Source organism: Macrosteles quadrilineatus, unplaced genomic scaffold (genome assembly GCF_028750875.1).
Source record: "Macrosteles quadrilineatus isolate MER2022 unplaced genomic scaffold, UCM_ALF_1.0 Scaffold_1__1_contigs__length_201487025, whole genome shotgun sequence".
Lineage (NCBI taxonomy): Eukaryota > Metazoa > Arthropoda > Insecta > Hemiptera > Cicadellidae > Macrosteles > Macrosteles quadrilineatus.
In genome coordinates this window covers 19,504,884-19,530,834 of record NW_026542594.1, presented here as the reverse complement: position 1 = coordinate 19,530,834, position 25,951 = coordinate 19,504,884, and the positions used below count along the sequence as shown (strand labels likewise).

General features: G+C 33.1%; 1 protein-coding gene across 2 annotated transcripts in view; it reads left to right on the top strand.

The window, feature by feature from the left end:
* The window catches only part of LOC129004692 (protein turtle homolog A), a 49,451-nt gene extending 31,690 nt beyond the window's left edge, over positions 1–17,761 (top strand). The window contains exon 7 of one of the 2 annotated variants that reach the window (XM_054433257.1): positions 12,633–17,761. In XM_054433257.1, coding sequence (XP_054289232.1) covers positions 12,633–12,793 — 161 coding nt within the window. In that variant the 3' untranslated portion in view covers positions 12,794–17,761. Of the gene's footprint in view, positions 1–1,368; positions 4,397–12,632 lie in introns of those variants that run through there. The other variant, XM_054433265.1, reaches the window with a different exon arrangement.
* Positions 17,762–25,951: the final 8,190 nt, after the last annotated feature.

Sequence of the window (25,951 nt, the reverse complement as noted above, 5' to 3'; positions counted from 1 at the left end):
TTTTGTGATATTTTTAATATTTTTATAGATAAATGCAATCACATGATATCGTTCAAGTATAAGTTTATGATAGGTATCATTAGGTTCACGATTCACACAATTTAAACATGACAATAATGACAATATTAATATACCTAAAACAATATACTTTTTACTACTGGTAAGTTGCGTCAAATTTTCAAAGGACAACTTTTACAGGACAGTTGTATTTCTATAAACCTTTCACATTTTTTTATAATGTATTATTAGGAAAATTTTTTCTATACATATTTTTGAAATACCTCAAATACCCTTGCTCTGCTCAATGAAGTTTTAACCAGTAACGTCCCTATTAGGTGTTCATCTTTAAAAAAATAGTTTATTAAGACATTATTCTCAAAGTTATTAAAATTTGGTAGTGTTATCTCAATACCTGACATTTTGGAGATGTCTATTAATTCTTATTATCATACACTATTTTAACTTTTGTACATACAGTTATTTCATCCTCCAAGTGCAATTACTTTATGAAAAAAACCTTTACAAACAATTATTTCTAGTAAAAAAGGATCAATCAATGCTTCCTAAGCCAATCTCATCAGTTGTTACCCAACATTTGATTTTATAGTTATTTCAGTCGCAAATATTCATTAAGAACTAAGAACCTCTTTTATCCACAATACTATTTAGTTGTTAGATATATAAAAACAATAACCTAAAAAAAATAATAATTAACATATTGTTTGATATATATAAAAAAAATATTTATTTTTCATTTGTTTACTTTACAATCATCTGTTCAATGAATATGATGAACTGAACAATAAGTAAATGTTATCTAATAAAATAAGTAATGTTTGGGCATTAAAAATAGCTGCTAACATTCTGCTAAGCACTGTGAACAACAATTATTTTCAAATGAACCACTTCACAAAAATCTAAAGGGCAGGTCCATAATTGAGGGTCTTTTAAAGCAGGAAACCCACTAGTCCGACACTCTCCTATCCGTACCGTTCCATTCACTCTCCAAGGCCTTCTGTCAGAATTACTTTGCAAGGCTTTAAATGGACTGTAACCCACTAGCCCGACGCTCTCCCCTTGGTTCAGTTCTGTTTCGACTTCTTCCGTCGACATTGCTCTCTGGGGCATTGTTGTCAGACGTCGGATCCAATGTTTCATTGTTATATGGTTATTATATATGGTTATATATGGTTATATATGTTATATATGGTTATCTGGTGGTCTGCTTGCACCAGCCTAGTTTAGTCATTGTCAAGCTTTGTGTGTGACATGAATGTAGATGAACTTTTGCTTGAAGCAGTTTGGGAGTATCCCTTTCTTTATACAGTAAGTGATAAAAGCAGCCTGAACATATTCTGATGCTTTCAGTGATGCAAGTACTATGGATTGGAGTTGTGATTTGTTCTCAAATTGTGGACTAACTATTATAGAAAAGGAATATGCGAATAAAGAACCATCGGATGTACAAATAACAACCTATTTTACTAATGCAGCCAAAATGAACAATAAATTCCTGAAACATCTAATTTCTCGTCGGTTACTGACAGAGACCGTTGAACGAATAGGGGACCCAGTCGGAGACTGAACAGAATGGAATTGAGAGCGTCGGACTATTGGGTTTGCTGCTTAAGAGTCCTTGGACGCTAGTGGCCATCTTGGGTAATTTTAAACAGCTGCTGAAGAGTGAATTATCATCCAAAAATAGTTTTAAAACACCAAACTGATTATAATTTCAATATATTTTATTCTATGAGATTAAAAATTGTCTTTGTTGTTTTGAATTGATTTCCAAGGGAGTTAAACGACCATCTTGGATTTGCATGCCATGAGAGCAATTTTAATTTTGTTATTTTTAAACAGCCGCTGAAGAGTTATTAACCATCACAAAATATTTTTTCAAATACCAAAGTGATTATAATTTTTTAAATATCTAGTATACAGTGAGATTAAGAAATGTTCTTTGTATTTTTTAAATTATTTTATTAGTTAAAACGTCTAGGCTCCAACGACTCTTCAAGTCTATAAACCGTGCCTGAGTTCTTGAACAAGTTCAATGCTAAATGATTTGGATGAGATTCCAAATTTGGAACATATTTTTCAAGGTTCAGTTTTGAGTTCATTCTTAACCAAATATAAGTTCCTTTACCCATTTAAGGACTGAAACCGATCTCTGTTTCCTTTTACTGGTGTCAAGTAAATTGTTTGCTTTTAGTCTCGGTGGTGAAATTTATTACAAGTACCCTCTGTAAACTAAGGTCTCTATCGAGAGCTCCCTAAAAACCAGGCAAGATAGTTTAAATAGCTAGTTAAGAAACAAACCTCATGTTCCTTACTTCATTCACTACTGCTAGCTAGTTCCCACCCCCTATGCGACAATTATTTGACTTATACTACTAAAAATGCTGTAAACAAAAACAGTTCCCGCTAAGAATAAATCCTGCGATGATATTTCTGTGTTTCAGTCGTCAATCACTATTCAAGTTTATCACCAGATGACGGATGTAAATGGAGTAGAGCGTTTGGAGAAAGTATATGCAATGGGTGAAAGGAGTTTGGAGGTGGACTTAACATTGCATGATGTTTTCAATAGTGTAGGCCGACTGCTGCTGTACCGGTACATCAGTTTTGTATGACTTGCGTTAAGGAATTTCAAACGTTAATGGGGGTATGACTGAACTAGTCAATAAGACTTAGGACTACAGTCAGCCCTGGAAGTCTGAAACACGCGGATGTGCAAGCTGGTGGATATTCAAATCTGTTATAATTGGCAAATCCTACTATTACCAACTAACATCTATATATAAAAAAATCTATGTATTTTATAGTTTCTAAAGTGCTTTTTTTTTGTTGGTTCACCATAATTTCCTTAATTCTTCATACATTTTTATAGAAAAAGGTATAATTTTTAAGATCTCATCCACCGCTCGCTACACCGGAAAAATATATAATTTACTGATTTACTCATATTTTAAGAGTTTCTTGAAAAAACTCAATTCATTTTATCATTTAATTTTAATTTAAAATGTTGATTTATGTTATTCGACTTTCTGTTTTATTTTTTAGGTGAATTAGATTGACTAAAACTTTGATTTATAAAATACTTTCCCAATCTTTTGCTGTAGGCCTACTTGGTTTTTACTTTATCCTTGACAACCAGTTTACTTTGTCTCTGAATACTTTGTGTGGTCCAACGATCAGTGGGACGTCCCATTATAACACCAAATGAATTGGATATTATCTGCGAGTACTGCTTTATTACTCACCACATTGCAGGCCCAAATCCTTAGAGGACTTTCAGAGGGTAGATGGGATGCTTTGCTACTCCTTTCAGGAAGCTGCAAAAAAAAAAACTCCAACAGGTATTTAAAGACACAAAATAGTCTGCTCAAAGTTGCTACCAGATGCCGAAACAATTGACACAGATTTTTGCAATCATCAGCAAATTCTACTATCCCGCTAACATACTCTAATTGTGTGTCACCTTAAAAAACGCACTTAGTGAGGATTTCCTAAAGGAACCAGAAGCAACTTTTTTGTCAGCAAGATAGAAACTGCAAAGCCTATCATCCGCCTTAGCCAGTTGTTATCGAGGGAAAAAATCACAAACAGCTTACGGATATGTAGTTGAGGAGCAGAAAGCCACTACAGATGAGGTAATCCATTTAGTTTGAAATAAAATTGAAGCTTCATATTTCATAATAGGTCCTGAAGGATCTAGAAAAAACGTTAAGTAACGCTAAGCACATATTTTAACGAAGATGGCCAAGTCTTTTTGCCAGTTGTGTGGACAGGATTGCTTCACAGCGACTACCTTCAAACAACAGTACCTCATCTTTGACTTTAAGGTCTCATCGATGTGCACTTACAACAAGGACGTACAACTTCACAGACAATGAAAAAAAATTCACATCTTTAAACACATAAGAACAAATGACCCTATTTTCGCTGAATGGTTTCTTAACACTGTGAACTATAGTTCCGATATTTTCCAGAATATCCCAACCTATCCTTCGCAATTACAAAACATTTCCACTCTGACTACAGAATCCTAATTTCCAATGTAAAGTTTCTAACGTATGTTGTAACTGCCGAAAACCGGACCGGCGGGGAGAACTCCCTGCCTGCGAATCCATAGCGGTACAAATTTCACGCATTACTGCGTTCCAAAACTGCTTTGATTATACGTATATTTTAATTATCCAATGCCAATTAGCTAATGTGTGACTTAACTTTTCATTTATATCTTTTTTGATGAGCTTTAATTCAAGCTTTTGTCGTAGTTTCTTACTTGTTTCATACCTGAAATAAAATGGACGCGTTGCAGAAAGTCAACAGTGCCGGAAGGTCAAATAATTTATACTTGTGCCGATAGTTCAAAAACTACAATGTTTGCAGTGACTGTAGATCAAAAATCCCAGTAAGTCAAATAATACAGTCCGTGCTAAAAACGTAGTCTATGTTAAAGCGATTGACACATTGGGAATTTGACCTATGCAACAGCAGTTTTAATATGACGAAATACAATAAAATATAAGTTCAGTTTCGCTGAGTCAACAGTGCCGGAAGGTCAAAAGCAATTAAAAGTAACGTCAATTCAGTGTAAAGTAGACCTCCTGCAATGCTCACAACCAACAGAACGCGCTTTTAGTTACTTTGTGTTTTTTTCATAATTAGAATAGAGTTAAAATTATCATATTTGGTACATAGCTTATCTATTAATGCTTCTTGCCAACTGTTTGGTCAAAACTGTAAATAGGTATAGTTTATTTTTCGAATATAAGGTAATGAAAAGCCTTTTGTCAAAATTTGTGGCATGAAATAGTTAGTAAGCGCGGAATCAGTTTACGTATTGGTCAGAGATGTTTTGTCTATGGAAAAATTGATGCTAATAATTATAAGCTACACATACGTTTACGTTTTTGGAAAAATGTTTGGTACACTCTGGTTCGAGAGATATTTCACCTAAGAGAGGTAACAATAACCTTGACGCTGCAAACAGGACGATCTAAAAATTTCTAGATTTTTAAAAAGTCTAGCAGCCGACGCTAACCTTCTAAGCTAGCTTTTAGTACAATATAATTTGCTTAACATAACAGCCGTAAACATTCAGCATTTGTGACACAAATTCAGCATTTGGAAACGAATTAAAAGACATACTTAGGGTTGACTTATTTATACTATGTGTAATGGTGACCATTGATACATTCAATTCTTCGGTACGAGGATGGCAGATTAATTAAATATGTATAGTAAAATATTAGGATGTTTAAATTATTTTTTAAAGCAATCTTTGTAATCATCGATTTCTTATTAATTATTAATTTATATTAATATTATTAATTTGTTTATTATTATTAATTACTTTGTAATTAGATTGGTAAATAGTTTGAAGTTCCAACAAAACAGTCATCAAGTAGGACTAACCAAGAAGCTCTGTGCCAATTTTCAAAATTTTAGCACAACTTTAAGTACACCAAAACACGAAATTATTTAAGTCATGTGTCGAGAGGACTATCATTGTTTTTAACAGAATATATTTTTGACCTTCCGGCACTGTTGACTCAGCGAAACTGAACTTATATTTTATCGTATTTCGTCATATTAACACTGCTGTTGCATTAGGTCAAATTCCCAATGTGTCAATTGTTATAATATAGACTACGTTTTTAGCACAGACTATATTATTTGACTCAATGAGATTTTTGACCTACAGACACTGCAAACATTGTAGTTTTTGACCTATCGGCACAAGTATAAATTATTTGACCTTCCGGTACTGTTGACTTCCAGCAACATTCCCAATAAAATGCCTTTACAAAAACCATAGCAGAATTTTTTTTTATCGATGAAAAATTCTGAAACTTACAGATATTTTTTATAAGTATATGTTCTAAAGGCTGTCGAAAGTTTCATGACGATTAGATCAGTAGTTTTTTGTTATAAAATTTAAAGACGCCCGTTGTTAGAAAAGTGTCGAAAAACGTGTACTTTTTTCATTCAACCCGCTGAAAGGATGGGTTGAAACTGCATAAAAATGTTTAACCTACACACATAAACGTAGGAATAAATTTGAAAAATTATGATGTAACTTGTATTTTTCTAAGTCTACTGGTTACGTTGCAATAAAAGCTCAAACTCGAGTATCTAAGGAATATGTCGGCCTTAGTCACTAGCAAGACTACAAGATCGCGCCACTCATCCTACACTCATCTCCATTCTTACTTGGCTTAAAATACCTACTTTGTATGGTAGCTATTTCATTGAAAAGTATTAAAGTATCTATACTTTTATTCGACAGTAGCCCCATTTTCCCCATTCTACCCCATTTTACAACTAAAAATAGTAATATTTCAGCTATTTCTTATTCAATCTTTTTGAACTTGGTATCGATTGATAGGTAATTAAAAATGCTAAATAACAGTGTTCCTAGACGTTTTTTTTTTCATAAAATAATCCGTTTTTTAGTAATTTAAGTTTAAAAAATTAAAATGGCCGCCATTTTGAAATTTTAAGTTGAATCAAGATGAGTTTTTTTTCTAACATGGTGTATTACTATTTTTAAATACCGTACCTCTTTTTATTTTTTAACTTTCAAAAATGTTCATGCAACATTGAACATTGTGTTTGTTTTACTAACTAACTATGAGCACTTGGAGGGTGAACTACTTCAATGAGGCATGGTTTTTGGCATGTCCACTATTAAATAATCATATTAGTTTGTGCTCAGTGATTATAAAACTAATTGTCCATTTTATTATTAAATTCCGCATAGAGATTATTTCCTTTCTATGCCAGTATACCTAATTTTGTATGTTTTTGTGTTGACGTTTGTAAATTAATTTTAAACCATATCTTCAGCAGTCTTCTGAAATGTGATTTCATCCGTATAAATCATTTACATTCTGCTATCTGGATGTGAACTTATTTGCATATTTAGTATCACTGACATAAAATGCTTTTGTACAGGCTAGGCACTGTTAAAACTTATCTTGCCAAAGTGCTTTATAGCCATGTAAATAGCAATTCAGTAGTATTGCCCTTAGTTGTATTGCTTAACAATATCATTTTTAAACTATTTATTGATCAAAGTTAAATGACATTAAAAACTCATGGAGTTTTAATGTTTGATACACTTAGAAATTAAATACAGTAAATAGATCCAATATTTATCTCACTTAGTCTAACACTTAAATTAATGGCATAGAAACACTTTGGCATTCTATTAATCTGCAATTTTGGTACATTAAGGGTTGCATTTGGGTCCCTTCTTTGGGTGATTGACTTAAGAGTTTTGCTTGACTTTTACTTGGTGTTGGTGTGCGTTAAAAGTTTTGAGCATGCATAAAATTTGTTTTCTTTCTTAACAAACTACTCCCTTTTCCTGTCTCTATTGCAAGACAATTTAATAATATTAAAAATTCTCTGTTAATAATTATTACTTCCACATTTCTTATGGAAATTTGATATCCTACTTTCTTATTAAAACTGTATTAATAATAAGGTACATTCAACTACAGTACAAAACTAATAGGCTGGATAGGCTATAGTTTAAGTGATAACTTATTAAATTACTATTTTAAAGAATAAAGGATTTTTCTTTGTATATACTTTATATACTTGTAGGCCTACTATTGGGTATTTTATAAAAAAAATGGCCGAATCAAGATGAGCTTTTATTATCACAATCGCAGAACACGTCTGCAAAGATTTCTAAATAGAAAATTCCCGCTTTTGATGCGATCACGGAGGAAAATGATGATTTTCTGTTACCATGGGTGGGAAATGATGATGACGTCCACATGACCGTGGAAGATAATATTTAAGATATCCTAGAAATTTGTATGTTTTGTTTTTACAATATATATGAATCGGTTTGACCAGTTTTGCAGGCTAATAATGGGTTAACGTGCCTTAGTCTCTTGCTAGACTAGTTGTTCCTACACTGCATTTATAGTTGTTACAGTCCTAGCTGTCCTATGTTGTTGCACTGCAAGTTATGTTGTTGGTTGTATCAGCTTCCTAGCTATGTTTAGCCGCTTATAGAGATGTTTTTTTGTTCAGTATTGTACTGTCATCAATGTTGTCATGCTTTTGTCCGTTTTGTAAAGCTTTGTTCAAATAAACTTGTTATTGTATGAAATTTGTTTTTTTTTCACATAAGTTCTTTGGTCAGCTATATCAAAGGGCATTTATTGGTCAGAAGGTGGAATAAACTTTTGTTTGAGGTATTAACTTTTCTTCCTCAGTCATTATTTTTAGAACCAAAAGGTAATCGGCATCAATCACTGAAAATCCCTTGTAAATTATCATTTGTGATAAATAAAACATGCAAAAAATTAATATTTTAACAAAGATTGATAAAGTTGTATCAATATTAACAGTAAATAATTTGGTGCTTTTAAACCAGTTTGATAACTAATTCTTTACCTCCTCTTCTGAATTTAAAACTGAATATTCATTTTCTAAGTCTAAAGCATCAATCTACTGTATAAAACCCCTTTTTTAGTAATGCTATATATCTCAATATCATTTTCAAATTTGAATTGAAGATTTTAAAGTCACTGTTAAAAATTTCATGATGGGTTAGCCTCTGGATCAAGATAATGCAAATATATAAAAGGTTTAATTTACCTGTTGCGTCAATTGATCCTTAAGTTATGAATCCTTTGTTATTTCATAACTTAAGGATCAATTGACGCAACAGGTAAATTAAACCTTTTATATATTTACTGTTAAAAATATAAACTGTATATAAACTGTATAAAATTAACTTGAAATCATTCTGAACTCACAGAAATATAAGTATGAGCAGACATAGCTATTCGGTGTTTTCGACAACTGTTGAAAGCTCAAATTTGTTTGGATTGGATTGTGAAATTTTGTAGCTGTGTGTGTTTCTTTTTAGCAAAAGGAAATCAAAATATCTATTTGCTTATCATTGCTAAAGTAATAATCTCCCACTGATTTTTCTAAAATCTATGCTTATGGATTTAAATTTAATAATGAGTATAACAGATTCTTTAGTTTGATTTATCTTTGTATGTCAAAACGTCTTTGACTGTAAAAATGGATAAATTTCCCACTCTTCTTTAAGTATAATTTTGATTTTGCTTGGATATTTTTTTAGTTTTTACATAAAAATAACAGCAAAGTGTGTTCGGATTACTCAAAAGAAGTGGTAAGTTCATAAAACAACTTAAAGTAATTCATAGCATGGAATTTAAAAAAAAAATCGCTCTTATTATCCTGTGAAATATTGCATGGTATTGGAATGTCTTGTATGTGATAAACTTTCCTTTTTAATTAATAAATCTAAGAAAACACGTTGCACTGTTTCACTGTAATGTTTACACCAAGGAATCTAGATAAGTGAAAAAATTCTGTCAGCAAAAGGTTTAAGTAGTTATTTAATGAATAATTAAATATTAAAGGTTTCAGATAACATCAGAAACTAATTTTAAATAATGATGGAGGTTAAAACACTCAAAATAAATTGGCCTTGAATATCATTAGGCTGTAAAATAATAAGTAATTTTCTGCTAAACTTCATTCTTCTTGTTTTTTTTTTACAAAATAAAACAATTACTGTACTTTACTAACCTCACTAAAAATAATCAACAAACTCAGAGGTTAGACCTAGTAATTAACTGAGGAGTGAATTAGAATATAAGCAAACGTAAGACTAGTGCTTGCAACTACGTGTCGGTAATAAACCAAAACAAACATGTTTATATTGAAGTTGTTGAATAAACTGAGGACCGGTAAAACGGAGGCCGGATATCAGGAATTCTACTGTTGGAAATAGTGAAATATTTTTTTTCACGTAACAATGTTTAAAACTTTTAGACTTCCAAAAAAATTATTTTAGAAATTTACACCAGCGGCTCTAAAAAGTCACCAAGTAATTAGCTATGGAAGTATACAAAAAAAGTCCCATGACAGTTAAATATTTCAAAAAGTAATAAAGATAGAGCTTCTTAACTTGGTACACAGTTACTGGGCATTAAGACATTTTAACATATTATTCTGTGATACTGATGGTATATACAAACTCATTTAAATTAAAGCTTTGAGTTTAAGTAAGTTTCAATTACAATATTTACACAGACTCTGTATGAATATTGCAGCATAAATCTGATGTACACTTCAGTGCAAGAACCGTTCTTTTATCTTTAATCAAAATTATACATATCTTATGAACTATCGATTAGTAATGCTTCCTAAGGCCCAATTCACACCGAACGGACGTCGGGCGGAGACGTGGCATGGACGAGGCGAGGACATATGTCCGTTCCTCGCCTCCCCATGTAAACAAATTGGTCAATGCACACACAAGTGACGTGGCGCGGGCGGCCGCCCTCCCGCCACCGCCACGTCGCTTCGGCGTCCCTCTTGGCGTATCGGAAGTGGCATGTCCGTAGCACGCCCGTTGTTCGGACTGCAAATATTGTACTTACCAACGTTGTTTGTTGTTTTGTGTTTAGAGTAATTGTGAGTTGTTTCTTGTTCTTTTTACTATGCGAGACGACATTAAATTCAATCACAGATTTTGTCAGGAAGTTAAAAAATTCCTTTGTTTGTACGATCACAGTCGTACAAACTAATTGACACAGTCGACAGAAATAACTAATTCAGTTGACATAAATAACTACAGAAATAAGCAAAAACCAAAGCTTCTAGTCTACATACAAGTTTTCTCTCCACTGTACCGTCCCTTCACCGTCTCTTCAGTGTGCATTGTACACGCCACGTCACTGCAACGTATGTGCCTCGTCCGTGCCACGTCTCCGCCTGACGTCCGTTCGGTGTGAATTGGGCCTAACATCTAGTTACTGTCGTAAGACCAAGGTACAAAACCAGTGTAATGGCTGTATTCATAAAAAAATGTAAAAAATGCCACTGCCAATGTGCCAATGCTGAAAAACAATATTGCCCTTTTCCAAAATTCAAATTAAAAGACTTTTTACTTTAATTAATTTATCGTTGTACTTAACCTTATAAAACTAAACCTTACACCAAACGTAAATAAATTTTCATGTATAATGTTATGTTAAATAAGCATTTTAACTTAAAATGCTTAGAGAATTGTATTTATGCTCTATGGCATGAATTAAATTTGATCATATAAATTGTTGTACAGTAGTTACTTGTCTTTGACCAGTGAACTACATTCTTACAAATCAATCTAATGCAGTTTTTAATGGTGTTACTTAATATATCCTCAGATTATTTAATTATGTTAGCCTTCAAATCGCTTCAGTTAATTAATAAATGGTTTAAATACCTTAACTGTCAGGTGATCCTTTGAGTAGTAATACACTACTGCAGTTTCAGCCCTCAGGGAACTTTCTTCAGGTGACAAAGGAAGTCAAAATTTTTCATTCACACGAATTTGTCAAATTGAGTCTACGAGAACATAACACGGATTATTCCTTAAGTGTAAGAAAGGACCATGTGGCCCTAACTTTGTCTTTGTAAATAAATATTTTATATTTCATTTCAATATACAATAGTGTTATGTTTATAATGAGTGATGACTAATTTTACACTCATAGCCTACCTTGTCTGTCGTCTTTAAAAAAATTTCAAATCTTGTAGTAATGTACGGATAGTCAAATGACCAAGATCTTTGTTCGTCACATCTAACTTATTTGCCGTTGCTGCAAAAGGAACTATCTAAGCAAGGGGTTCCCAAACTATAGGAGCCATTTTGGTGGGTCGCGAAAAGAGACCAAACACTAAACATGTTTTTATCGTGACTTATCAGGGTAATTGTTCAATACCAGAATAATAAAATGAAAAAAGTTTAGGAACCGCTGATCTAAGCTACTGCTTAATTAAAATGAAATAGTCGCATGCATTTTTTTAGTCTTGGAAAGAAAAAAAGCTCATGTTAATCCTGTGTTTTTGTTCATCCTACTACATTGTACACCATACTATACAAATATAAGTGTTTCCAGAAAACTCATTAAGAAGCTTGACTTGTAGAGTTTTTAAAAAGTTTGAGTCGAGCCAGTTACTGAAATACTCGACCACTCGCACATCCCTATTTTAAAACCACATGGCTAAAATCGACCTGAAATACTATCCTACGAATAAAATAGTATGCACTGTCCCTTTTTTCAATGACTTGCATGTAATTTGTCAATATCTTTATTCTATAAGACAAAGATTTTGGTATCCTGTGCTTATACAATGTCCAATATAAATGTACAAGTTAATGCATGTCAAAGATTTCTCATTCCTTACTTAACAGTTTTAAAGACATTTTTTTTACATAATATATATTCGTCGCATGATTTTGATTATAATCACTTAAGTTCAAACGAACACTTTTTCAATTCATGCTTGTGCTCCTTTCGCTATCCACTTTTTGCTTTTACCTTTAAAAATATGTATTGGCTACTTGTTGTCTTCTTGCTGCTTATTCTCTTACGATTACTAACATTGAATTTGCTTCTGAATGAGTACAGCTCTTGAGAGTTTTATTATTTTCTCACAAATCTGTCTTTCTTTTAATCATAGCAGTGGGTGAGCCAAAAAATGTTTCATGCTCTTTTACATCTTGCCTAGTTTCAACTAATGTCAATGTTTATTTTCCCTGACTAATGCAGTCTTTGTCCATTGTACAGTCATCACTGAAGGCGAGGAGGTAATGGAGTTGGTTCCTCACATCATCCTCAACCCAGGGTTTCATGACGAGAGTCGCTGGAGCGATCCAGACGAGAACGCCAACGACTTTAGAACCACACGACTCAACAACAACCATGTCGTTCGACCTTTCCGCGTCTGACTACACAACGAAGGAAGTGCCACATTGGAAAACCATCTTTGCGACGGTGTTATATTTTCTAGTAATTGAAAAAGACTATTTTGGTTTGTTTGGCGAATCACTGCAGGCTTACCTAACTGCTGATATTGCTTGTTTTGGAAAAATTAGTCCAAATCTACTTTGGAATCCACATGTATTGTAATTGATAGTGTTTTATGTATGATGCTTTTTTAGTTTTGCTATTCATAATGTTATAAATTTATTATTTAAATTTTGTTACATAGTGTTGTAAAGCATGCAATGCAATGTATTGTAAGCCAAATGTCAGAAATGAAAGCCTAGCTCGTGTATCAGTCAATCATGTAGATAATTTGTAAACGTTTTTTTTTTCTTTTGTTTATTGTTTACAAATGTTTAAAGCAATTTAATATTCATCAGATTCTGTAATTGATCAAAAAAACTGAAGAATGTTTTTACTGCAATAACTTGTGGAGATGGTCTTTCAAGTATTACTTCCTTGAAGCATTGAGGACTTTTTGCGACTGATTGTAACAAAATTGACTGACGTATAAAACTTGTTGGTTCCACGAGCCAATGTTGTTGTAGCGTTAGTCTACGCTTGGCGCCGACTTTTGTGGCAGCTGAGAGCTTAGTTCACCTTGTTAAGCGTTACTGATAAGCACCCAACGGCCAACACTAGTAGATGACAAAATAAACAAAAGATGGTTCAATGTGTCCCTCTAACTCAGAATTAACTACCAAGGAAAATAATACTAGCCTGTATTATTAATCAAAGCTTTCATCTTTCAAAGCTCCAGCTTAGATTTTCCTACAACACTGTACAACTGATTAGTGAGCATCTAAATTTAAATCCCTCTTAAACTGTTTCACATAAATTGTCTTAGTGAATGATGTCAATAGTGTACAATTGTATTGCCTAAAACTAAATGTAGGCCTAGGATTTACCCAACCTCTTCAAGATTATGTCTTATCTAAAGTTAATGGAAATTGCTGTTTGGAGGTTATTCAGTTTTATTGATATAAAGGATATACAGAGCCATAGAAGGTGTTCATGCTGGTTTGGGTGATATAAGCTCTCGTATACCACGCAAGTAGTGCCCAGTATAATTGTTGATTGCCGAGGAATACTCAGTGCGAGAGGCCTTATCATCATTGACAGAGAGTGCCTCTCTGTTGTCGCTGCTCAACAGTGTTGTTTCTGTGTTCTTGGTCAGTGTTACAACACCGGATAGAAAACCCTTATTTGAGATCAAAAATCTTGTTTGAGATCATTCTTTTTTTTAAACCTATTAAATTAATTAAGATGACAAAATTAAGGGAAATGTTGCATAATGGAGCACTGATAGGCCTACTTGAGTTTGATCATTATGTTTTCTTTTATTTTGTTTAGTGCTCATTTTAAACCATATTTAATTCATTTGATATTGTGTAATAACAATTTAAATTTGTTTTCATAGGTTACACAAGCTGTTTTATATTGTTTTAACCACACAAACAAATTTAACACCACTGAGCATGGTGGTCAGTTTTCCAGTAAACATCTTTTTTCTCCTTATTTTACTGACTGTTTTTATTTTATCAACTCCAGACTAACAAGTGATAAATATAATAAGACTACAATACTAGACGTTGTCATCATGAAAAAGATGACTTACTCGGTTAAATAATAAAGACTTTCTTTCAGAATCATCTCTGAAAAGAATCCTTTATAAATGATATGTTTAAGAAATTAGTTGAAAATAATTTTCTCAAGCCGGTGAGAGTAGGTAACACTGATCAGTCTTTCAAACGGAGCTTTTGGCAGCAGTTTTGTCACCTATTCACTTTTGCCAATTCACTTCCAATAACCCATGACATAACTATAGTTATATTCTAAACATAGGAAACTAAATTTTATAAACATTAATGGGGAGTGAGTTGACAAAAGATCCCCTATTGCCTTCCTGCAAATTTGTACAAGGCTCCTAGTCAAATGTGATTTGTATTTTTGGAATTATTGCGCCATGTAAGTTTTGTATTTTTAATATAAGCATACATGTAATGTCAATGGATCTTTATAGTTTTCAAACTACTGCTGAAATGTTTGTGTTGTAGTTGTGTTTATTCACAAAATGTTCCAACTCCAACCTGTTGTCAATACTTGAACTTGATATGAAACAAAAATTACAAGAAAACTCAAAATATGAGCAAGAGAGAGATTTCTGAAAAATTACTTGTTTGCTAATCTGTGGATTTGATTGGTAATTAATAAATTTACCCATACAAACATTTTTTTTATTTGACGGTATTACAGTGCAAAAAAATAGGTTTGTACCCAATGACAAAGTACGGTATTCCAAATATGTAACAAAAATTATTTGAAATGCATAATTAGTTATAAGTATAGTCAAAGTCAATCTTGCTGAAGTTCCATTACTCACATCCATACAATAAGTAATAATAAATTCCAGAATTAAGGAAAATTTAACATTTATACTGTTAATCTGAAACACAACTTTCCTTGCACAAAATCAGCTGATTGGAGGTGGGCAAGAAACACCAGAACACTAGCAGTGGTAAACAAACTAAAAAGATCCATTTTCATCATTGATGATGTTTTGGTTTGGACTCAAGGTACTAAGAGACTGTGTCGATTTGACATAAAATGAGATTAGTAACCTCATTTTATGTCAATAGATCAATCCTGGAGGCAAATTATGTATAAATGTGTAGATTTGTTAAATTGTATTGTAGAAATCAGAGGACAATTTTACAATTACAAGGAAGCTGTTATTATGCCTTTTTAGGTGGGAAACATTGTCCATGAGAGCATTTTCTTTACCTTCTATAAATTCAGTTAAGTGTAGAAGTCAAATTTGTGTAAAAAGTTGAAAATTAATATAGGGATTTTGTAGTAACAGATATAAGGTGTAGGCCTAATTCTAACCATCTGAGGACTATTAATAACAAGCTTCTTTAAAAATGTAATTTGATTGAAAATATCAAAGTCGAGTCTGGTTATGTTTGCTCCATTTTCTAAATGACATGGTGTCGTGATTACAAGTCCGTAGTTCTTGGGTCTACCATTCGTCACTTACCTGCCTGTAATGTACTCGATGTTCAGCACTTAGTGATACCGTAAACGTAAACTATAGGTTAGGTTGTAAGCTAAGCTCTCTTTTTACTATCACTTGTTTTAGTAAGTTTTTTTCTGTATTATTGACATTCGATCATTTTTTATGGTCTCTCACACATCTTACTTCTCTCTTGTTCTAAAAATAATAGTAGGCCCTATGTATATTTTTTCTAATATTTGTTTACAAATGGTTTTGCTTAGTGCATAATACAAGAAACATATTCTCAATCTTTGAAATTCATATAACCTAAGTATAATAAATTAGTTTTCCATGCCTTCCATAGTAATAACAATTAAAGTAATTTTATAGAAATACATTTGAAAACACTATTTACTTGTAGTACTTTCACTTATTCATGAACTTTTAAAATTGAGATCATGTTTCATACAATGTACACCTAACTCAATAAATGAGCTTAGAAGATACTTTATAGTCAAGTATACACAGGGCTGACCCTAAGACAAATTAGCAATCAACCTATCAGTGTTTTATTTTTTATTTTGCTTGACTTACTTAACTAGAAGTTGTTCATCTTGAAATACAATATTTTCCACCATATATAGCTTAGCTAGGGTCATCTCTGTGTAAATGTTTGTCTTTCATTTTGGTAATAAAGTTTTTATACGAATAACTCCCAAGTTTTGAAATACAATGTAATTTAATAATTTAACTAATTAATACTGCCTTGATTTTCTATAATATATTTGACAGTGGTTTTCGCAATTAATATTTAAAAAACATTGCAATTTGTTGTGTGATATTTATATTTTTTGTTGTTTATATTGTCTTATTAGGTTTGCAGATATAATTTGTGATTTATTTTACATTTCTAAATAATATTTATACAAATTTTTTACATTACTGTACTCTATTACCATGACATTACTAGACCTTCTCCGGAGGACCAACCCCCCACCACCACGCCGTGGGGCGAACGTGTTCTCTTGAGGGAACACTATTACCGCAACGATACCTGGTGCAGCCATTGGTGTTCGTGGTATAGTGGATAGAGTACTCGGCTGATGTCCATGAGATAGCCAGATAGAATCCCACCGGTGACTCTAACTTTTTGTCAAAGGATTTGCTTAGAATGTGATTACTTCTTAACTAACTGTACATCTTTTGTTTGAATCTTTGGCATATATAATTTTATTTTATGAACAGAAATATTTTGTTTTCGATTTGTAAACCTTTATTTGGTTTTTATCTTATATCTTTTTTATATTATCAGCAAGTTTGGTTGGTTTAGTTAGGTTATGATGGTTTAGTATTATAATTAAAAATGATAAAATTAATTTTATAATTTTTCTTAAATCGACGTGAGGGGCTCTCCCACAATCTCCCACTCCTTCGCAGAAGAGGTTCTCATCGGTTTTTGACCAGGACCCTGAGATGCTAGTCGGTGGGGGTAGGGGGGTCCTCCAGAGAAGGTCTCGTCATGACATTTAGTTAAACAGATTGCATTTATGTTGTGATCAAAGTGAAGTTATAAATGTTGCCGAGTGAATATTATGTTGCCGAGTGAGTATCTTGCCGAGTGAATATTATATGCTTTTTCTAGACAGTCGCCTTGCTTTTAGAATACGATATTATAACAAATGTGATAGTATTTTTAAGTTGTATGTGTTTAATATATATTTTTTTATATAATTAATTGTATTGAAACTTAATTTTATTTGCAATAAAGTTGAGACTTCCTGAAATCATATCAAGATACAATATTGTAAATTTAAATTTGGTTAGTTAAAACCGGATTTCCAAGTAATTGATATACATTTTTTCAGGGGTTTTATCTATAAATATACAGGGTGTCCCTCGAGAGGTGTCTCAAATCGATTACTGGAAAACGGCTTAACGTACAAGGATGAAATAAAATTATTTCCAACTAAATCGACCCCAAGGAATAACGTAAAAATATTTTTAACTTTTTTCAAATACAGGGTGTGCCAAAAACTGAGGGTCACTAGTTCGAATCTCGGAATTTTCAAATGTAAACATATGTCATGTTATACATCATTTTAAAGGTATTTGATAGACAAACATTTTGGCGAAAACCAAAATTAGTTATCTTTTTCCGTTTCAAAATGGCGGCAGTTTTTTTGAAAGAAATCTATATTTTTTTAATACTCTGTATTTCCTATACCAATGCATTTAGCACTTCTCCGGTTGCATTTTCTTACTCGTTATGAAATTAGCTTTACTGTGATATGCAACAAGTAACGGTTTTTTTAAATAATAAAAATTCCAAAAAAATTTATTTTTGAAAATTTACAAATGCTCATTGTTCAAAATTTTCAAATAGCAACATATGTCAAGTGGCACATCATTTTATAGGTTTTTCAATTCCTAACAACTTTGTAATTTACACTTACTTCGTATCTCTTTTAGTTTTTGTGTAAATAACAAAAAACCTAATTTTCCTATATCAAATGCATGTTATTTGGGTTTATTTCATTTAGTGTTGAACCATGTCAAACCCAAATAACATGCATTTGATATAGGAAAATTAGGTTTTTTGTTATTTACACAAAAACTAAAAGAGATACGAAGTAAGTGTAAATTACAAAGTTGTTAGGAATTGAAAAACCTATAAAATGATGTGCCACTTGACATATGTTGCTATTTGAAAATTTTGAACAATGAGCATTTGCAAATTCTCAAAAATAAATTTTTTTGGAATTTTTATTATTTCAAAAAACCGTTACTTGTTGCATATCATACAATCACAGTAAAGCTAATTTCATAACGAGTAAGAAAATGCAACCGGAGAAGTGCTAAATGCATTGGTATAGGAAATACAGAGTATTAAAAAAATATAGATTTCTTTCAAAAAAACTGCCGCCATTTTGAAACGGAAAAAGATAATTAATTTCTGTTTTCACCAAAATGTTTGTCTATTTAATACCTTTAAAATGATGTATAACATGACATATGTTTACATTTGAAAATTCCGAGATTCGAACTAGTGACCCTCAGTTTTTGGCACACCCTGTATTTGAAAAAAGTTAAAAATATTTTTACGTTTTTCCTCGGGGTTGATTTAGAAGGAAATAATTTTATTTCATCCTTGTACGTTAAGCCGTTATCCCGTAATCAATTTGAGACACCTCTCGTGGGACACCCTGTATACAATTATTTAGAATATTCTTACTTTTCTTTGTTTTATTGCACAACTGTACCTACTTGCTTGTTTAGTCCTTTCTAGGCTTTTGTGGTCTAGGACTCAAGAGAATAAACCCTTACTTTCAGCTAGAGGTCCAAGATACCTTTAAAACTTAGATCTGTCTCCAAAACATTGATGGTTTTGTTCCCTGATTACTATAACAAAAGCCAATTGAAGTATACTGTATTCAAATATTTGGATTAATTATAACTGATTTGATTCCCACTCAATAAATATCTCATACCTTCTTTTGGATTATCATGTGTCTGATAACTTACTAAAGTCCAGTGCCGGATTTACCACTAGTCCGACTAGGCCTTGGCCTAGGGCCACAAGCAAAAGGGAGCCGCAAAGGCTTGACAATTTCTTTATTCAGAGCAAAAAAAAAAAAAATATTTTTTTAAATTATTAAATTGCTGAGATCGCGGGTGACAATGATGATATCACCGTTTTCGGCTCACGGGAGATGATCACGATTTGCCGTTGCCACGTGTGTCGATGATGATGTCCTCGGGATTATGGCGTACGGGAGATACTCACGATTTTGCCGCCGTGGCAGGTGACACTGTTGATATCGCCTTGATTTCGGCTTACTGGAGGTGTTCATGATTTTACCATGGTCGTGGGTGTCGATGATGATGTCTCCATGATTGCCAATGGGGGATGTCTACGATTTTTTTCTGCAATCGCCAGGAATTTTCCCCATTGGGATGGGGGCCGCTCGATCAATTTGGCCTAGGGCCGCAGGTACCCTAAATCCGGCACTGCTAAAGTCGTCATATTAGTTGTACACTTGAATCAGTTTTGATTTCAAGATATTCTGTTCACGTACATACACAGCACATATCTCATTTATTGTCTAATCATGCGTATGTAAATATATAGTATTGGTCGTCAAGTAGGATAAGATGATATTGCACTGCTTGTACCAACAATTATTTCTCTGCACTTATAATGTTGTATCAAATGTTTTGCGTAGTTTTCTCTATCCTTTTCATGCATAAAATTGGAACAGTGTTTTCATACAAAATAATAATGAATGTAATATATTTTTTTGTGAGATGTGGATTCATCCTAAGTTTACATTTCACTCACCAAATAAAAACCTATATAAATATGTTTCCTTAAAAAAACTTGTTTAGGTGCTGTTCCAATTTCTTTTAATATATTCTTCAAGAACTCAAAACTAAAACAAACAATTTTACTATAATGTCAATACAAATCTTCCTATTCAAATAAGAGTGCAACTACTATGTGAATGGCCAAAATGTGCCTCATATTTTGATTTGAAATATTTTTACAGATAAATTAGTGACAACATTGAGTATTTTGGTCAAAGAGTTTATTTTTGCCGAGTGCCTGAATGCCCAGTTCCCGATGAGATTATAGCAATATTTTGTCTGTGTAAGGAGAGATTTAGTGTAAGTTTATTTTGTAAGTCTCTTTCATTGATATCTTACGAAATAATCTAATCAATATTTTATGTAAAAAATGTGTAGTCATCTAAATAGAGTAAAAGTCAATGACCAATAAAATGTATCATTTACATTTAAATAGTCATACCAACCACTTTCCAAAGTTTATTACTTGAATTAAAATAGAACCACAATATTTGTTTTGAAAAACTGATTGTCAAAAGTTAATAATTAGTTCTTATTACATCTTTAGGACTAATGATTTTCCATTCAAAATGTTTACTGAAATGAGGGATACATTAACAACTGTTTTTTGTGGAAATTAACTGTTTTGTGTTATTTTAGCAGATTTTTTAAAAGTCTTTATTAAACTATCATGTTTAGATACCTTTTTGCGCAATTTTTCAACAATCAATAATATTTGAGTTGGCAGAGGTGGGAATAGTAAAGAGCCTACCGTACTTAATTACCATTTTTAAAATATATTTCCCGTCATAATTCAGCAAAAAACAGCTGTTTTTAATACATGCGTTGCAGGTCTAAAGTAGCTCTTTTACTCCCTAGGGAGTAAAAGTGAGCTGTGGTAAACTCTGTTGTAAACTTTGTAAGTAATCAAATGTATCAAAATTACATATTGATTTTATTGCTTGTAGCTTATTGTTGCATTCCTGTCAATAATTCGACATGTTGATGGTATAATGTACACTAACACAATCGTAATCGATGAAATGATTAATCAATTAACCCCTGCTTGTTTGCATTAGTGAAATCGAAAACAAATTGAAAGTCATTTTAAGAGGTTATCTCTACATGAAAAGCATTTTCGGTTTCTAACTTTGTTTGTTAAAATGTTGCAATATGACAAAAAATATAGTTCATCACATGGACAATAAACGGTATCAGCAATCTGACACATACTTTCTCCCATTAGCTTGGGAACAACCTTTATCATGAATAATCGTTGGGAGTAACTATGATATGTTATAGGGAAAATGTCAAAAGTTGCAATAACTTTTGAACCGTACGATTTGTTTCAGCAATGGGGGCTTGCACTATTTTTTAGAATTATAAGGACCATAACATTTTTAATCAAAACGGTTTTTTTATCCCATATTTTGTTATTTTATAGTTTGTTAAGTGAAAAAATTACATAAGTTACAATAACTTTTTGAACCATAATTTTTACAGGAATGAGATTTGTACCATTATGTTCAGCATTTAAAGGACCATAACATACTAATTTTAATCAAAACGGTTTTTTTATCCCATATTTTGTTATTTTATAGTTTGTTAAGTGAAAAAATTACATAAGTTACAATCACTTTTTGAACCATAATTTTTACAGGAAAGGGATTTGTACCATTTTGTTAAAACTTAAAGGACTAGGCCTATAACATACTAAATTTATGTCAAAATCGTCCCATTTTTTAGAAAATCGGATTTTCCGTTATTTTATGGGTTTTATGGAAAAATCACCATTAAAATCTAAATTTAAAAAAAAAATTAAAAAAAACACCTGGAGATACCATGGATTAATGTCTACATACCAAATTTCATTAAAATCGGACTACAGGTGTGGTCTGTAGCTCTGTACACATCCAGACTTGTACATACAGACTTACACATAAAGAAATCCACTATTTTGGGTTCAGAGGAACCCAAAACGGATACATCCACTCAAAGCCCAAACTCAAAAATTTTGACGAAAACAATACATTCTCCCCCCATACTATGGTATAGTAACCATAACATGGTATGGTAGAAAGTAAACAGTGTCTTTTCAACCCTCTCTCATTTTCCCTTCAGTCGTGAAACTTGACCTAGAAAATAAAATCACTTTACGCCCTAATGATGAAAATACTATTTCAGAATTAGATGTCACTTTTTTGGTTGTTGGCTTTTGGTCTATAAGTATATTATTTGTTGTTATACTGTACTATGTTTATTTATCTTTCTTTGATATGTTTTAAGTATGGTGTACCTTTAAGGGAGCTTGTAAATTTCTGCATTCCTTTCCATAGTATCAATAAAAATGTAACGATTTTCTTAGTTAATATATTTAGTACAGCTGTAATTAAGTACACTTTACATTCTAGAATTACAAGGTTGAAACTAATGTTGGCATATATTATTTCCTGATTAAACAAACTACTCAAATTCTTATAGTAAAATTAATTTAATTTTACCTGCCTATATTTTGAACATGATTTAATTTTTCTTTTGGGAGTAAAGGAAACAGAAATATTGATGAGTTCCCTGTGATCGTAGAGTACATTTTGTTACCTTTTTGTTGATATTTTGTATTATAGTATGTTAATTTTATAAGCACTTAAAACTTACATACCTTAAACACTAATTTTGAAGTAGGTATCCGTTAACAAATAAAACAAATGTTCTGATTAAATTTTGTTTGAAAAGCAACGAAAGTAATAGGAAGACTGATTTCACTGTGGGGTTTGTAGTGTAAATGGCTTGTTTAACATGTGACTTATCAATTGTGAGATAGTTCTGTTGTTAGCATAGCTTGTTCATGGGCAAACTTGTCAATATGGTTTTACATTGAGCCACACTTTAAAGCCGATTTAAAGATTGCCACACCTTTTTATAGTGTTGTACTTGTAGTCTAAGTGTTTTCTTTTATACTTTTATGAAAGTACCATATTTCTGCCATTGTTGTTCTTGTGATGTCAGTGTTTGCAGGGTAATTTTATTTGGAAAGTAATGTAGATTATTTTGTGTAAAGATTATTGACATGGTTGTACCAAATGCTCATAGAACAGTTTTTGTTTGACGGTTGTGAATTTTTCGGTTAATCGTTTGTAATATCCTACTGTATTAGAACACAATGTAGATAACGCAATTAGTTGTCACAGGCTATTTTGTGTTGTTTATTGAGAAATACATTTTTTTAAACTTGGATCTGTCTTTTTTTACACTTTGAAGTTATTGAATGGCAATTAAAGGTATTTTCATTGATTAATCTTTACATGTAAAAAAAAAAAATTAAAATAAAAACTAAGTTGATGCTTTTTGATAAACACATTAACCTTAGTGGTAGTGGTGATCTGAAGATGGTTCAGAGTGGAAACCGTGACTACAGTGATCATATAGTTTTTTTTGTTTTTTTTCCTAGGACGCTAGGCACGAGCCTGGGATTGTTTTTCACATTACTTTACCTAGGGGTTGCGGCATTATGACTTAGATCAAATCCATTGGTGACTTGGTGGGGATCGAACCCCGGACCTCAGGGACTGATCATATAGTGCAGATAACTTGTTTTAAATCAGCAATATCGCATAGCAGTTATCACTGAGCCATGTGTTTTTTTACAAGGACTATTCAGTAGTAAGGAAGGATAAAATAAAAATGATGTACAAGAAAAGATTTTACTATATTCATTTTAAAGCAATTAAAATACAGTATGTCTTTTCTCTTCATAGTCACCAAACAATTTGAGGCAATCGGAGCTCCTCGTCGTCATCAAAGTGCTGCGTTGCTAACCAAGTTTGAGAAACAATTGAAAGTCATTTGAAAAAAGTGTTGGTACCTAGGGTGAAACCGCTGATCTTAGTCAGTAACAAAGCTACACAGGTCATCACACACCATTCTACACTCATCCTTCACTCATATTTGGGTTAAAATACGCACCTAGGTGGCGTCCCCATCTCAACGATTATTGATTGATTGGTAGTCAAGGGAGATTAAATGAGGATATATTGTTTGCAATTTGCCATTTTGGGCATCAACTTTTGTTTGACCATTTTCAAACTGAATATACCATTTCCAGGCAGATTAATCATTTATTAAATTAAATTGCTTCCGTGCATTTCACACATATGACGATAAATTAAGGTTTTAAGTTTTTGGCGAACATAAACCATATAACAGAGAGCACCTCACAGACAACATTCGTACACTCTTTCAACTTCAATATTACAACACTTCTGATGAGAAGCCAAGTTTACTCAAGGCCAATTGGCAGGTTTAGGGTTGTCTCAGGTAACTTGAAATACACTATGTGAGGCGGGCAGGTTTTGTCTCAGGTATCTTGAAATACACTATGTGAGGCGGGCAGGTTGTCTCAGGTAACTTGAAATACTCTATATGAGGCGGGCAGGTTGACTCAGGTAACTTGAAATACTCTATGTGAGGCGGGCAGGTTGTCTTAGGTAACTTGAAATACTCTATGTGAGGCGGGCAGATTGTCTTAGGTAACTTGAAATACTCTATGTGAGGCGGGCAGGTTGTATCAGGTAAATACACTATGTGAGGCGGGCAGGTTGTCTCAGGTAACTTGAAATACTCTATATGAGGCGGGCAGGTTGTCTCAGGTAACTTGAAATACTCTATGTGAGGCGGGCAGGTTGTCTCAGGTAACTTGAAATACACTATGTGAGGTAGGCAGGTTGTCTCAAGTAACTTGAAATGCACTATGTGAGGCGGGCAGGTTGTATCAGGTAACTTGAAATACTCTATATGAGGCGGGCAGGTTGTCTCAGGTAACTTGAAATACTCTATATGAGGCGGGCAGGTTGTCCCAGGTAACTTGAAATACTCTATGTGAGGCGGGCAGGTTGTCTCAGGTAACTTGAAATACTCTATATGAGGCGGGCAGGTTGTCTCAGGTAACTTGAAATACTCTATGTGAGGCGGGCAGGTTGTCTCAGGTAACTTGAAATACTCTATGTGAGGCGGGCAGGTTGTCTCAGGTAACTTGAACACTATATGAGGCGGGCAGGTTGTCTCAGGTAACTTGAAATACACTATGTGAGGCGGGCAGGTTGTCTCAGGTAACTTGAAATACTCTATATGAGGCGGGCAGGTTGTCTCAGGTAACTTGAAATACACTATGTGAGGCAGGCAGGTTGTCTCAGGTAACTTGAAATACTCTATGTGAGGCGGGCAGGTTGTCTCAGGTAACTTGAAATACTCTATATAAGGCGGGCAGGTTGTCTCAGGTAACTTGAAATACTCTATATGAGGCGGGCAGGTTGTCTCAGGTAACTTGAAATACACTATGTGAGGCGGGCAGGTTGTCTCAGGTAACTTGAAATACACTATGTGAGGCGGGCAGGTTGTCTCAGGTAACTTGAAATACTCTATATGAGGCGGGCAGGTTGTCTCAGGTAACTTGAAATACTCTATGTGAGGCGGGCAGGTTGTCTCAGGTAACTTGAAATACTCTACGTGAGGCGGGCAGGTTGTCTCAGGTAACTTGAAATACTCTATATGAGGCGGGCAGGTTGTCTCAGGTAACTTGAAATACACTATGTGAGGCGGGCAGGTTGTCTCAGGTAACTTGAAATACTCTATGTGAGGCGGGCAGGTTGTCTCAGGTAACTTGAACACTATATGAGGCGGGCAGGTTGTCTCAGGTAACTTGAAATACACTATGTGAGGCGGGCAGGTTGTCTCAGGTAACTTGAAATACTCTATATGAGGCGGGCAGGTTGTCTCAGGTAAC